A 14,330-nucleotide genomic window follows, 5' to 3' on the forward strand; every position below is an offset into this window, starting at 1 on the left:
TAAAAGGCCTTTAAAATGCATTTGAGTCGATTGTCTGATTTAAAAAAAAAAAAAAAAAAAAAAAAGGAAGAACTTTTATGTGTAAAAGAAGAAGTAGTAGACGACAAGGTAAGAACTTCCTCTGCGGAGGTGCTTGTCGTGGAGGTTCGCCATCTTGTCTGCAGCCAAATTGGGGGGGGGGGGGGGGGGGGGGGGGGGGCAATTTTTCCGTTACCCAAAATCTTTTTCCTTATTTATTACAATTTCCCCCATGTCGTAACCGTTTTTAAACAGTCCATGGTCGTAACATAAGACCGTTCATAAAGCTGTATTCATAGACTCTTGGTAATATATAGTCTATGAAAAGAAAGAGTCTAGCAATGGGCCGGAACACGAAGCTGAGGGAGGCGGCCTCGTGTGTAGACGATCTTTGCAGTAGTCGTTGATTTCACATCACGCCAGACCTCCTCCCCTGAAGCTGCCGAAGACTCCCAGTTCCTTGACTGAATCCGGGAATGTTAGACTAGATATGGCTCCAGGCCTGCCCAGTATTGTTGTGTTGGCTCTCTTTGTGGTACTGTTCCCTTGTGTATCCGGTAGGTTTGATTATTTTAAGCTCTAAAACAGCCGTTTTTCTTGTCAGCATTGACGAACTAACTGCGCGTTGTCTCCGGCCGACCTGCAGTCTATCACGTTAGCGTCAAACCGATAACACACCGCTGTTAGGGCGATGTCACTGAGGTTATTGTTTTTAAAGTTACCGTTTGTGTTTAACCCTTTTAATAACACTGTAACATGAATTAATTTCAGTCCTATTTTCTTTATTTGAAAGTCATTTAAACATAAGAATACATACACGGACATATTTAAACGTTAATTAGTGTCAGTGTCTGGGTATTTCCCAATGTTATAGCCGGCTATAAGTATTATGCAATATAATCTTGCCTGTACCTAATTAACCGGCACACTCAGCTTCCCAGTTAATTAGGCACAAGCAAGTATATAGGTTAGTTCCATTGTAAGAAACATAAGAAAGATAATTTAACAGCAGTACAAAAAAAACCACAAGGTGGAATCAAAAGGGTTTTAAACTCGGTGAGTATATTAAGGGTGTGAAAACACAACCTCTCTGTACAATGTAGTGCACTTACAGCACCCAGAACTACAGCCTCTGAAATGAAACTGAAGCTGAATCAGTAACTCGTTAATATTCAGCTATTAGCTATGAATTATCATAGCTAATAAATAAATAAATAAAAAAACGTTACGGGCAGAATAATTAGTTATTAGCTAATAACGTTTCCTGGCCCTCTCTGTTTTCTGTGTTGCAGCAGGGGACGACTGCCTGGCCTACGGTGGTAAGGGCTTCCAGAAATGTTATTTTGGATTTTGCTGTGGTAGCTGCAGCAACCGATATTGTTGTTCAAATCTTTGGCAAAAGTTTGATGAAGATAAACAAGAACAATGGTATGTTTTTTTCTATTTTATTCTGTAATTGATTATAAATTGCCTTTAACTGCTTTGTGTAAGGTATTTTAACCAGAATATATTAATCGTTTTGAGGAGGATGACCAAGAACAATAGTACAAGTTTCTATTTTATTCTATAATCGACAATGAAGTGCCTTTACCAACCTGGCATAGTAATTTCTATTTTAGATAGTGCCCCCCCCTTCTCTCTGTGTAAGTATATGTGTGTGTGTGTGTGTTTTAGGCCTGGATTTTGCCATTAAGAAACAGGAAGCAATGTCTTCCTGTGCATGACCGCCAGCAGAAAGCTGACGTGTGAGCCAGCTACTGCCAGAGACCTTCATTCACATTATTGCTAAGATTCATAAACTGTGATCCTCCCCATATCTGCTGGAGGATTGACAGGGACTCTGCTGGTCTTAAATGAATTAATTCAGTTTGTTGAAAAAAAATAAAATCCCCCCCATAAATCTAGAAAAAGAGCTTTTGTATGTTGTGTGCAGGTTGTTAGAAGGTGACACCTTGTAACTTGTTTGGTTTTCCATCATACTTGATTGTCATTTTAAAATGTCCTAAAAAGTCCTGAATTTGACTTGGGGAACTGAAAGGACTTGTAGTATTTTATTTTTACATTTTACTGTTTTATAACAGTAAATTAATGCCATATAAAGATTATATTGCATACTTATTTCATTGTTTCCTTTTCAGTTTCAGCAACATTCCCTCACACGAATTCGTCCATGATACATTACCCACAATCGCTGGCGTTGTGAGCTTCATCATCATTGTGCTCATCTTCATCTGCTGCTGCATTTGCCCCTGCTGTTGCCTGTACAAGATGTGCCGCAAACCACGCCGTAAGTATTATTCTGCCAATAACTAATACTTTATTTAATTTGAGAGATTACTTCATTTTGCCAAGGGGCCAAAATTAGGGCCTAATTGTAACACCTGCTCTTACTAGTAGTGGTTAATAAAGAGATAAAATTAGGATTCAGCAGAATTAAGTTCAACTTATTCATTTGGTGCACTGTAATGTAAAGTCTCTGATGGCAGGTCAGTGTAGTTGCAAAAAAAATTGGCAGGCATGTGGACATCTGCCTCACACGCACCATCTGATGATGAAATTTACATCACATCCACAAACGGACTTGTGGACACAAAAAGTACAACCAAGATTAAGATTAAGATTAAGATAGTCAGCACCACTGATGACAAGTGGATGGTAGTCCCTCTGCTGCTTCCTGCTGAAGTCCACGATCAGTTCCTTCGTTTTGCTGACGTTGAGCAGGAGGTGGTTCTCCTGGCACCAGTTCTCCAGGCGAGAGACCTCTCTCCTGTAGGCTGTCTCCTCATTGTGGAAGATTAGTCCCACAACAGCAGTGTCGTCAGCAAACTTGATGATGACGTTGGACTCTGATGTGGCCTCGCAGTCATGGGTGTACAGTGAGTACAGCAGAGGGCTGAGCACACAGCCTTGGGGGGATCCAGTGTTGAGGGTGAGGGAGGATGAGGTGAGTTGACCCACTCGTACCACCTGTGGTCTGCTGGTCAGGAAGCTTAGAGGCCTTAGATATAGATCTGTAGGCTGTTGTTTTGTGCAAAGTTGACCACCTTGCCTATTTATAGACTAGTTCAGGCGTTCAAAACAGACTGTAGTTCCATTCAGTGATGTGTTAAACTGAGGAGTAGCCACTGTGGTGTGAAACATTTCAAGTCTCTGATTGTTGTTTCTTACCTCCAGAATCAACATGAACAGCAGCAGGTTAACACACAAATTTGAAAATGTGATCAACTTGAGCAAAACTTTACGAAAAAAACTAAGAAGAAAAGTGCCCCCCCCCCCAAAAAAAATTCTCAGTTTTAGTTTTTTAATCTATTTTTTGCATACCAGTTTAACTACATTTGTATTACCTACTCATGATACTACTGATAACTACAAGTTTTTACTAGTGACACTTCGTATTATTAATATATAAAGAGCTTGCAGGCCTGTGCTGCTGCATCTGCAACGTGTTGCTGCACATTTGTAGGTCGCCTGCTCGCAGCCAACATGCAACGCTTTTTTTTTTTTTTTTTTTGTGGACTGTCTGCTGTTGAGCTTCTCACCTAGATAGATATGTACGTCGGATTTTTGCCATCTCCAGAATAAGTCAGACTCTTGGTTTCTATTGAGTTGGAGTTTTTGTCCATGCAGTTTTTGAAGCACAATGTGAGGGGACTCATTTGAAGACTGTTGGCCCACCCACCACATGACTTTCATTACTGCAGAAATTTGGTCTGACAAATAACACAAGAACTGAGACAGAGAGCACAACCTGACCTAATGTTTCAAAATCATTGCAATATACAGAGGATTTGTAAATTCTTCTGAGCTGTGAAGTTCCTCATTTGAGCTTTTTGAGTGACATACGTTACAAGTATTTCTTTACAGTGATTCTTATTAGTGGAAGTGTATCCCACGGGTCGATGACTCAGCATGTCGTTAGAGATAATTGCCGTTTAGAATTTGGGCCAAACTTCGATACTAATGTATTTGTTTCACTTCAAGGGTCATGTCTTTACTTGATTTTTGAATCTGTTTACTTTGAGAACTTTGAGTAGTCAAGTTTAAGTTTCCTGCAAATTGAAATACCAACTTTAACGTGCCAAGAGCCATCTGTGTGGGTGTTTTTGATTGTTATCAGTTTGTCTATTAAACCACAGCTCAAACATTTGTAAGCCATTAGTGCATCTCTGTTCTCTCAAATCTCATGAAAAGACCACAGCCAGCAATTAACCAATCCTATTAAACCTACAACAGCTAACTTTTGGCCCTATAATGATTCTAAATGGTATTACAGCAAGCTATGTTACAAAGACACAAGTGCTGCATGACACCACATGACTTTCCTGTTTCTTCATAACCGGTAATCATCTTCACAACAAACAATGAACATAGAATAAATAACTGTGCTTGCTACTTAGAGGCATCATTAAATATGCAATTTTTCATTCTGATATCTACACCTTTTTTACATACTACATTCTGATTACATATTTTGCAAACAGGATGGTGGAAAGTAGTATCCTTGGATGTGTTCACTGTTTATATTAGCAATCCCTCAATGGACCCTACTTGTTCTGCATGCTAACCTTGTCGTCACCCGTGATGGGCAAAGTGAGGCCTTGTGATCCAGAAAACATTTGAAGCAATTGTGCTTGAATTGTATCAAGATTGGAAACAATCTGACACCGCTCCACAGGGACACCTACTGTTTTTTTTTTTTTTGTGCTGTTGGTACAGATCTAAACAGCTACTTTTTATACCAGACTATCAACAATTAAGATCAACACATATTTTGGAGAGATCCCCATATATCAAAGAGAGAATACTTTGAAAATTTTATAGGCAACCAGCTGTGACTGTAATGAAGTGTGTTTCAGCTGGTGTTATTTTCCCACTGTTGTGTTAACATAGGAGAGGCTGTTTTAGGTACTTTGGAATTCGGTGCAATGCACATGTTTATTGTGATAACCACATAGGATTTGTGGCTATGTTTGCCATCTGCTTTGTAGGGAGAGCCAAATAATCTTTGTGGAAGATGTTTTGTCTACAGTGGAATGAATTGTGAATCAATGTAGCTAATTATGCTCATGGAAAATGAAGATGACTAACAGTGTCTTGTGTAAAGAGTTTCATTAAAATATTTTCAGCTTTTTCAGCTACTTTTGGGCTGAGTCTGCTTTTAAAAAAACAAAAGAAAAAACAAGTTACTTCCCCAACCATGGAAACAAACAAACAAACAAACAAACAAACAAACAAAAAAAGGCCCAGAGAATCTGCCCAGAGATTTACCTTAACTTCAAATCCTTCTTGCTCTGCACAGTTACCTCATGTTCTGTGAGAAATCTTGCTTGGGTTCAGCTTATTGGTTGTCTGATTCAATATGCAATGTTACCAGGCAGAGATTGTTGATTGTATTATTATTACTTTTAACTGGTAATGGGCAACCTGACCCAGCTGATTTTAAATCCTTGTCTGGTCTTAAACTTGTTCACCTTAATGTGCACAGCTTGCTTTCTAAGATCGACATGGTCAAGATTTGGGTTAAAACAGATATTGTTGTGATTTCTGAAACTTATCTGACCAAATCTATTGCTGATGAACATAAATGGATACAATGTTTATCGTATCAACAGGCCCAAGAAAGGTAGCAGTGTTGCTATTAATGTTAAATCAAGATTTGACACGTCAATAGTGCTCTCTGAGTCAATCTGCAAACAACTGGAATTTTTGCCATTAAAAGTGGAAATTACTAAAAGCCTTTGTATAACTGTTGTTGGGTGCTACAGGCCTCAGTCTGCCTCCAAGGAAGCTTTACAATCTTTAAAGCAACTTTTATCCAGATTAAATTATAGCAAATTTGTTTTAGCTGGAGATTTGAAGTGGGACTGGCTTAAGACAGGATATTTTGTGGACCTGATTTGATGGATCCATGCTTTTTGAAGCTGGCAGCGGATTTTGTAGCAGACTGTTACTATCCTTTTTAATCTCAGTGTGAAAAAAAAAATCAAATTCCTTTTGTGTGGAAATCAACTTTTGTTTTTTTTCCTTTATCAAAAGGTGGTGACCCAGCAGCTATAACTAATTATCAGCCAATATCTATTCTGTCAGTGCTGGCTAAAATTCTTGAAGCTCTTGTGAGTGAGCACGTTAAGGAGTTTCTACATTACAATAACATCTTATAAAACAATCAGGCTTCAGAAAAAAAGCATAGTACATCACAGCTGCAATGAAGGTAAATTATATTATTGTGGCACTTGACAAGAAACAATATGGTGCATCACTATTTGATTTGTCAAGGTACCCCAGGGATCTGTTTTAGGCCCTCTTTTATTCATTATTCATGTCAGTGACTTGGGTGCAAATGTGTCAGGTGCAAATTTGCATTTTTATGCTGATGACACAGTTATTTACTGCTATGGTAGGGTCTTTACATTATTGTAGGGTCTTTACCCACAATACAAAGCGCCTTGAGGCGACTGTTTGTTGTGATTTGGCGCTATATAAATAAAACTGAATTGAATTGAATTATGGATCAACTCATACTCAGAGCACTGAATCCCTGCAGCAGGCGTTTGTTACTATCCAGCATTCATTGATTGACAAGACTAAGTTAATGCTATTTTCAAATTTTAGGAAGAGGCTAGAAATAAACCCCTCAGTGTTCATATGAAATGGAGTAGGTGCACACTTACAAATACTTGGGTCTCTTGATTGATGTTCAAGCCACATGTGGAAAACTTTGTAAAGAAGCTGAAGCTTAACTTGGGTTTTTATTTTCAGAACAAATTGTGTTTTTCTTTCAGTACAAAAAAAAGCAGCTTGTTGCTGCAACTTTTTTGCTTGAATTGGATTATGGGGATTCGTTGTATATGAATTCTTCTGCTCAATGTTTTCAGATGGTTGAAGCGTCAACGCACCACTGTGATGTATACGCTCACGGATCTGTCACTGCTTTCATCTATAAGGCAATGCTTAGACTACTACCTGGCTACATTTGTTCATTAATTGCATTGAAAAATGATGTATGTCTATGGTGACACATGTCACTATGCACATACACGGATGTAAAGGAGGGAATCTGCCCATTTTTCAAAATAAAACATTGTTCAGACTCAGATAATAAATAAATAAAATGGAAATAATGTAAGTTATTTATTCTTTCATTGTGCCCAACCCCGGTACCAGGGGTTGGGCACCTCTGCCATAGACAACCTAAATGTTGGAAATTACAGTTTCATTGTGTATTTTTATCCAGTAAAAACTGCCAGAAAACTGGTGTGATATTACTTTCTGAGAATCAAAGCTAGCAGCCAGCTGCTTTGTTTGTGTTTGTTTGCACAATGGCTGACATACTTCCCCTTTGCCGTAAATTCCAGCCTGGTGGCACGGTGGTGGCAGAACTGAAAGAGAAATTTATGTGCAACCAGTCTGAAAGCTGATGCTGTTTTTCAGTGGCTATTAAAATGAGTAGGTATAATAGGCTTCATGATAAAACATTAAAGCAAAAGTCTAATCTAATGCCCCTTTAGGTATTGTCTGTCCAGCTAGAAAATCATGGTTATTTCAAACCTAAATGTCAGACATGGTTTGGCTGGTATGTTTTTTCATCACATTGAATGTAAACTGCAGTTTACCCCTTTGCGTCCTATAGTCACATTATTCAAACACTGCTGAGGGTAGTCCCCAAGAATTCCACTGTTTACTCCTGATTGTGTAATCCTGGATAAAATGCAGATGTAGAAAAACATTTGATGTATTTTAAAAATATATGGTTACATTTGTGATTTGTTTTAACGATTGGCAGTTTCAGTGGGAAGCTTGATGCCAGTGACTGTGTAGGGAAGTTGGAAACATTGTAGGCTGTAGTCTATTCTTTGGCTTTCTTGAAAGTAATGAAAATGTGCATCACCACCATTGTCCATTTGTTTTTGTTTTTGAAAGATACCAAATCTGATTCTGCAACTGAATCAGTGGAAAGTCGCCTTCATAGATGTGCAGATCTGCCTCAATACAGCAGACATTTAGATTCTTGTAATCCCTTCTTGTTCCTTAGCTGTGACCAGCAACACTGTTTTTTTTTTTTTGTTTGCTTGTTTTTTTACAACAACATTTCAGAATCAAACTTAGTCTATAGTAAACATGTAAGTTCAAAGTCTTCTGAAATAAAGCTTAGTAGAATGTGTGCAATCAATCATAGGTCTGTCTCAGGTTCAGAGCCTACAAAGAAGAATTATACTCATCAGTGATTGTTGTGTATTGTTTATCTAGGCTCTGAGACAATTTGCTTTAAGCCTTAATTGATTTGAAATTCAACAGACCCATTTTTTGAGAGGTTGCTGCATTGCTCAGTGAGTGTGGGGGGAAAAAAACAACAAGGAGAGAAAGAGGAGTTTCCCCTTTAGGTGTAGAGGACACATGCCTACAGTAAATATATAGCCCTCTGTAGAAAGAGAAAACTTGGACAGGTTATTCTGGCAAGAATGCAGTCGGTGAAACAAACCCTTCTCAACTCTTTAAATCCATTAAATTACAAAAGGCTGGATTTATGAGATTCCACTTAATGCTCTGTAATTCCACATTGCCCTCGTCCAAGTTCTCTGTATTTCTATTTACACTCAAGTGCATTCACCATGTTACGCTTCATGCTTCCTTGCTCTTCCTGTCGCAGTCATTTAGGCAGCTCATAAATGTTTTGCCATTAAGTGACAGTTTTGTTGCAGAGAAGCAAAAAATATGTGTAAGGAACACAATGTGGCTTCTTTGGCTCAGTCAGTTGCACGATGGGATCAAATCCAAGAATGTCAGAGCTCCACCCTGTGTGACTCATTGTTTCCATGGCAACCACAGAGTGGAAATAGAAAAGGCTGTCTTGCGTCATTTACAGGAAGTGGTCGTGATGACACTCTGTTAAAGAACATCTTTTCACCCCCCAAAGTGTTGTGTTTTGGATTTTTTTATTTATTTATTTTTTTTCTAAGCAGTGCTCTCTTTCTTTTTCACTGTACTTGCACAGAATTGGGTTTACACTCTGAGTCTAATTATGAAGAATCCCTGCAAGGGTGTTTCTTTGAGTCTCTGTAAAATATCAATCTAGAAATTACTTGAAAGAATTTCTGTGTAAATCTCTGTATGTTTAATAAACAAAATATGGCATGTTTCTTAGATGCAGAACTTATGGAGAAGATGATAAATAATGTATCAAAAGAGCACCATCTATTACTGTCCTTTCTTTGTTTGATATTTGGTTTTTAGTCCTTCATTATGAGACTGTTACCAGTAAATTAATATATACATTGAAGGCTTTTGGATAATGGCTGTAAATTATTTGGCTAAACCTATCTGGAACATTTTATCAGCTCCTATCTTCTATCTCTGTTTTAAGCTGAGTGTTGAGAAATCATTTCAGAAATCGAAACTTTACATAAACCATTTTTTTAGATTCTTCTCAAGCTATTCTTATTATAGCAACAGTGGGATTTTTGCAGTTGGTTAAATGCAGAAGTTGTGGTATGGGTTTTGTAGCTCTTACGTCATATTTGTCCAGCAGTTGTTAACTTGGTGGCATATTTAAAACAATGTAGACCATGTGCATCAGTTGAATTCTGCTGTTGTTGGTCTGTAAGCTTCTATGATGAAACAGTCGGCTTAGACTAGAAATGAGCTTTTGTTATTTTTTTCTTCACTGTGAATTTTCCTCTTTAACAAAAGAAACAACTACAACAAACAAATAGGAAGCAAACAAAACAAATCCTTCAAATTAAAATAAGGCAAACCACAAAGAATATGTTTGTTTGTCCTTCAATATATTTATTCCAGTTTAATTATTGACATCATTGGTTGTAACATTTGGTCTGTTATTATTTTTTTCCAACACAGTGCTGTTAGCTTTATGACATTATAAAAAAAATTGTGGCTCATTAATGTTTGTTAATTCTTAATATAACTGTATCCTCCTGGATAATAAACAAAGTAGAAATAGCTTTTTCTAGTTTTTAGGTCTTGCTACACCGCCTGACACCAGTGGCGGTGCCAGGGGGGGGCGCTAGGAGGTGCTATAGCTCCCCCTGGAAAAGTCATAGCACCCCTGTAGCACCCCCAAGAAAATAGCTTGTGTCTGTGTGTGTTGAGAACTGAAAGAACAAATTATCCTTCATAGCACCCTCAGTAAAATGCTTAGCCCCCCCCTTACCACCTGCAGAAAAATATTTCTGGAGCCGCCACTGCCTGACACAATAACAGTACAGTACAATCTGAGATTTCTGTTTCCAAATATTCATGCATGAATTATTGAAGACTCTGATGAACAGGACACGGGGATGTCCTGTCTGTTAAGTGAAACTAGTTAGGCATTTTGAAGCCCTTTTTTTTTTCCTCCATAGCTGAATAATTCATCTGATGGCTGTACTCCTCCACTTCATGTAGAACAACCACAGCAATAACTAATAATTTCTACATTTGTAATCTGTTACTTGTTTGCTTACAGCTGTGGTAGCTACCACTACCCACACCACAGTGGTCACCACCACTCCTCAGCATTACCCCCAGCAGCCCACTGCAGTACCTGGGCCCTCTCAATCCTACCAGGGAGTGCCCTACCAGCCAGTAGCAGTGCAGCCTGGCTACCCAGCACAGCCTGGCTACCCTGCTCAGCCTGGCTACCCAGCACAGCCTGGCTACCCAGCACAGTCTGGCTACCCTGCACAGCCTGGCTACCCAGCTCAGCCTGGCTACCCAGCTCAGCCTGGCTACCAGGGACAACCACCACCATCGTATCAGGAAGCAAGTGAGTGTGGTTTTTCATCAACCCCATAATTACCAAAACAATATATTTGTTAGCCTGGGTTAAAATAGACTTTGAAAACCTTGAAAACCAAAACTGTGCATCTGTGGAAATATTAATAGAAGCTCCTGACTGGAAAAAGGAGTTTCTATGTCCAAAAATATCTCTACAGAAGTTGATTTATCCTCTCAGCCACTCGACAAACATACAGGCCAACACAAATACAACTTATATAAAGGCTAGATAATGTAACATTCACAGGTCAGGTTAGCTTTTGCCAGAGAGGCTATTTTTTTTTTTTGGCTTTTCGGTAGACATCCAGAAATTAAAAAAACAAACAAAAACAAACTATGTTCAGTCTGTTGACTTAATGCAGAGCATAGCAACTCTGGTACTGTACGGTTTTCAGTACCCTGGCAAGCACCGGAAACACAAAAACAATATTGGAAGTAGCATTAAATTTTAATGTAATTAATATGACTCAATCTAAATTAAGATGAGAACATTTAACCCTAATTTAAAGGGAATCATTTTAAAAATAAACGCAAGACCTCCTGACTAAGTTAACGCACAGTTTGGATTTGTTAGAATAGCCTTTACTGTAATGAATTTGAGGGGGTAGCTTTCTCAGATGGAGCTGTAGGGAACAAAGGTTTTAGGATAGAAATAAAGAGTTTTTTTTTTTTTTTTAAGAAATGTGCATCATACCGTCATGTAGTAACTAACATGTTACGTACATTCATTCTCATGCCAGCTTCTCTTTCTGTTTCTAGTCGGGCCTGCCTACCCTCCACAACCGATGCCTTACAGCCAGGCTGCGTTTACACCCGGCCAGCCAGCGTACCCTCTGAACCCTCCGGCCCAGCCACAGCCTACTGCTCCACCCGCCAGCAGAGACTTCCTCACCCAGCCTGCATACAACCCAGATTTTGCTCTACCACCACCCTAGGCTGGGGAGTGGACATCAGTGCCTCAGTCAGACACAAACATGCTGCAGCATTTTTTTGAACTTGGCTGATGTGGAAGTATGTCCTTTGAATCAAGATGAGAAATTCCAGAGTAACTTAGTTCATGTATTTTATTGGCTACATGTTGGGGCAGAAATGGTGTGTCGGTTCTCCTGAACATTTGCCAAGTGAACATGTTTAGGTTGTACTGCATAGGCATGCAGTATGTAAATATAGTCATTTTTGTTTTTTTTAAACAGTTTCTTAGTGGGTCCATCTTTAATTATTTTGAGAAATTAAACATGAAACCACTGTTTCTTACTGTTTTTAAGAGTAGGTCAAGTATTTTTTTTTCCAGCCTCATTCCTCAACACATTCCTCTTGCCTTTTTTGTCAACCAGCCAAACTTCCTGACCTCCACCTACAGTAACTGCAGTCAAATTCAGTGGTCAAACTTCGAAGGTGTTTGAGTGTCCGTGGCCATCATCTCGTTGCTATCTGGCAGTTTACTGCAGACCAACGAAGTGCTTTGAACCTTTTTCACTCGTGTGTTTCGTTTTGCAAGTCGTCATACATGTGAACAAATTGAAAGTGTGCAACATTTATCACTGGAAGGTTTATGCTGAAAAGGATAAATGTTATGTTTTTTGACCACCAGTGTTTTCAGAACACACATATTTCGTTTCCATTTAGTTAACATCTAGAAAAGTGTTCAGCACTACAGTTCCAATTCAACAAAATAAGACTTACAGACAGGGGTGGTTTGCGTCATGTTTTTATGTAGCATGCACACAGATTAGCGTTAAGGTTTTTTTTTTTTTTTTTTTTTTCATTGCTCAGGTTTTATTTGCCCATCTTACATTTCCAACAACCTCTGGATGCTGTGCAAAATGCACATGTAAGCTGAATGTTACACTCAACATGCACATTAATGTACATGACAAGCTAGATGGTCTCTCTCCTCTTAAATTTTGATTGGTCAGACACCAGGAGAGTTTTCCACAGTCTATCTTAAATGAGCGTGATCCCAGAGAATGAGTATAATCTTAGAATAAGATTAACTCGACATTAACTATTGTGTTCACTGGTTTGCTAAGATGTTTTCAGAGGTGTAGTTGAGTCCATTGGGTTTTTCAGAACTGCAGTAACAGATATTGAATTTTAATTTGTCCTTTTATGTACAGAGAGATTTCCCAGTTATTTAAATGTTTTGGTGATATGTAAAATAAGGTTTCTTGAGATGGCTGTGGTAATTTGCTGCTCTTACATTTTACATTGAGAAGTTTAAACTGTTAAACCATTTGCTAACAGTCTTTTACAGAGTCGAGTTCTAATTCTGAAATGCTCTCTCTTTTTTTTTTTAAAATATCTGATCATTTGTTATTGCCAGTTAGCTGTGAGATGTTCTATCAGGCGTCTTTGATTATGATCATTTTTTACAGTGTCCCTGCTCTGTGTAAAACAGAGTTTGCACATCTGTAACCATCTGAGCTGAAATGCACTGGCAGCTTTAGATTACTTTACCAAAGGAGATTCTTTTCTTTTCAATCGACCAAATATATGTTGAACACATGTTAAATGCAAGAAAGAATTGTGCCTTCCAGCAAATTTTAGATGTTATTTTAGATGTTCGTGTGTTATTTGACTTGGATTTTCTTGTGGAAAAGCCATTACTTCTGCTTTCTGCTGACTGAAATTACTTGAAGTGACCTTTTCCTTGTGACTCACTCAGCTGACACTAGAGAAGTACAGTCACGACTCATTAGAACTTCTAGACCTTTTTCTCTGACAATTTATCATCTTTCTTTGTTTAGACTTTGTCTGAGGTGAAAGACCACAGCAGGAAACATTACATTTTAGTGTGTCGGTCACACCTATGCAGTGTCTTTTGTTAGCTACTGATGTTTAAGACACCAAATGCCAATTAATGAAAGGGATGCAATGTCACGTTTGTAGTTTTAAAACCTGTTGACTAATAGAAATCCTTTGTGGTAGGCTTTCCTTTTGTGTGAAATGTGTTCTGCCTGTGGTTTCTGTCCTCTGGCCAGTGTTGATGTGTTGTGGATTACAGTATATTGTGTTCTTTGAGGGAGGTGGGGTGGGGGGACATGCTTGCAAAGATTTATTCTTGTTCCAGCTACTCTGTTTTCCTTTAAAATCTAATAATGTAACTCCAAGAATATATGTTGGACTTTTTTTTTTTTTGTTAAAGTCATTTATTCATTTTGTAAAAACAAACGGAATGTTCAAATAAAATATATATTTGCTGTTTTCCTCAGTTTTTGGTATGGCATACAAATGAAAGCCAGTGAATTAACATGTTGGTGAATACATTAAAAATTATTAAAAATACAACTTTGTTTAGGGAGTGCATATAATGATTCCCTCAAGATAATACAGTAATATTTATGTTTCTGGTCTATAATTTCAAAATTCTAATATGTTACCTAATCCAAATTGTGCCACATTGTTTATTTAGGTTCTGTCATTTGGTAAATATGTAAATGTTTCCAGTGAGTTGCCGGTGTAGTACACAATTTGACAGAGTACAAAAATAATTGATATGCTTTTACTTAATACATTTAAATGGGGCATATCTTTTAAAG

The 14,330-nt window shown here is 38.2% G+C and overlaps 1 protein-coding gene across 2 annotated transcripts; it reads left to right on the top strand.

The window, feature by feature from the left end:
• Nucleotides 1-311: 311 nt before the first annotated feature.
• On the top strand, nucleotides 312-13,997 carry LOC115779831 (protein shisa-5-like). Of its 2 annotated transcripts, none has more exons than XM_030728689.1 (5): nucleotides 312-575; nucleotides 1,311-1,446; nucleotides 2,157-2,305; nucleotides 10,481-10,780; nucleotides 11,532-13,997. In XM_030728689.1, the coding sequence occupies exons 1-5, from the start codon at nucleotides 509-511 to the stop codon at nucleotides 11,783-11,785; spliced, it is 906 nt and encodes a 301-aa protein (XP_030584549.1). In that variant the 5' UTR covers nucleotides 312-508; the 3' UTR covers nucleotides 11,786-13,997. The 2 variants fall into 2 exon arrangements, with proteins under 2 accessions (XP_030584549.1, XP_030584550.1); XM_030728690.1 differs by having other exon boundaries at nucleotides 337-575; nucleotides 11,551-13,997.
• The last annotated feature ends 333 nt before the right edge of the window (nucleotides 13,998-14,330 follow it).

This window comes from Archocentrus centrarchus, chromosome 5 (genome assembly GCF_007364275.1).
Source record: "Archocentrus centrarchus isolate MPI-CPG fArcCen1 chromosome 5, fArcCen1, whole genome shotgun sequence".
In the NCBI taxonomy this organism is placed as follows: Eukaryota; Metazoa; Chordata; class Actinopteri; order Cichliformes; family Cichlidae; genus Archocentrus; species Archocentrus centrarchus.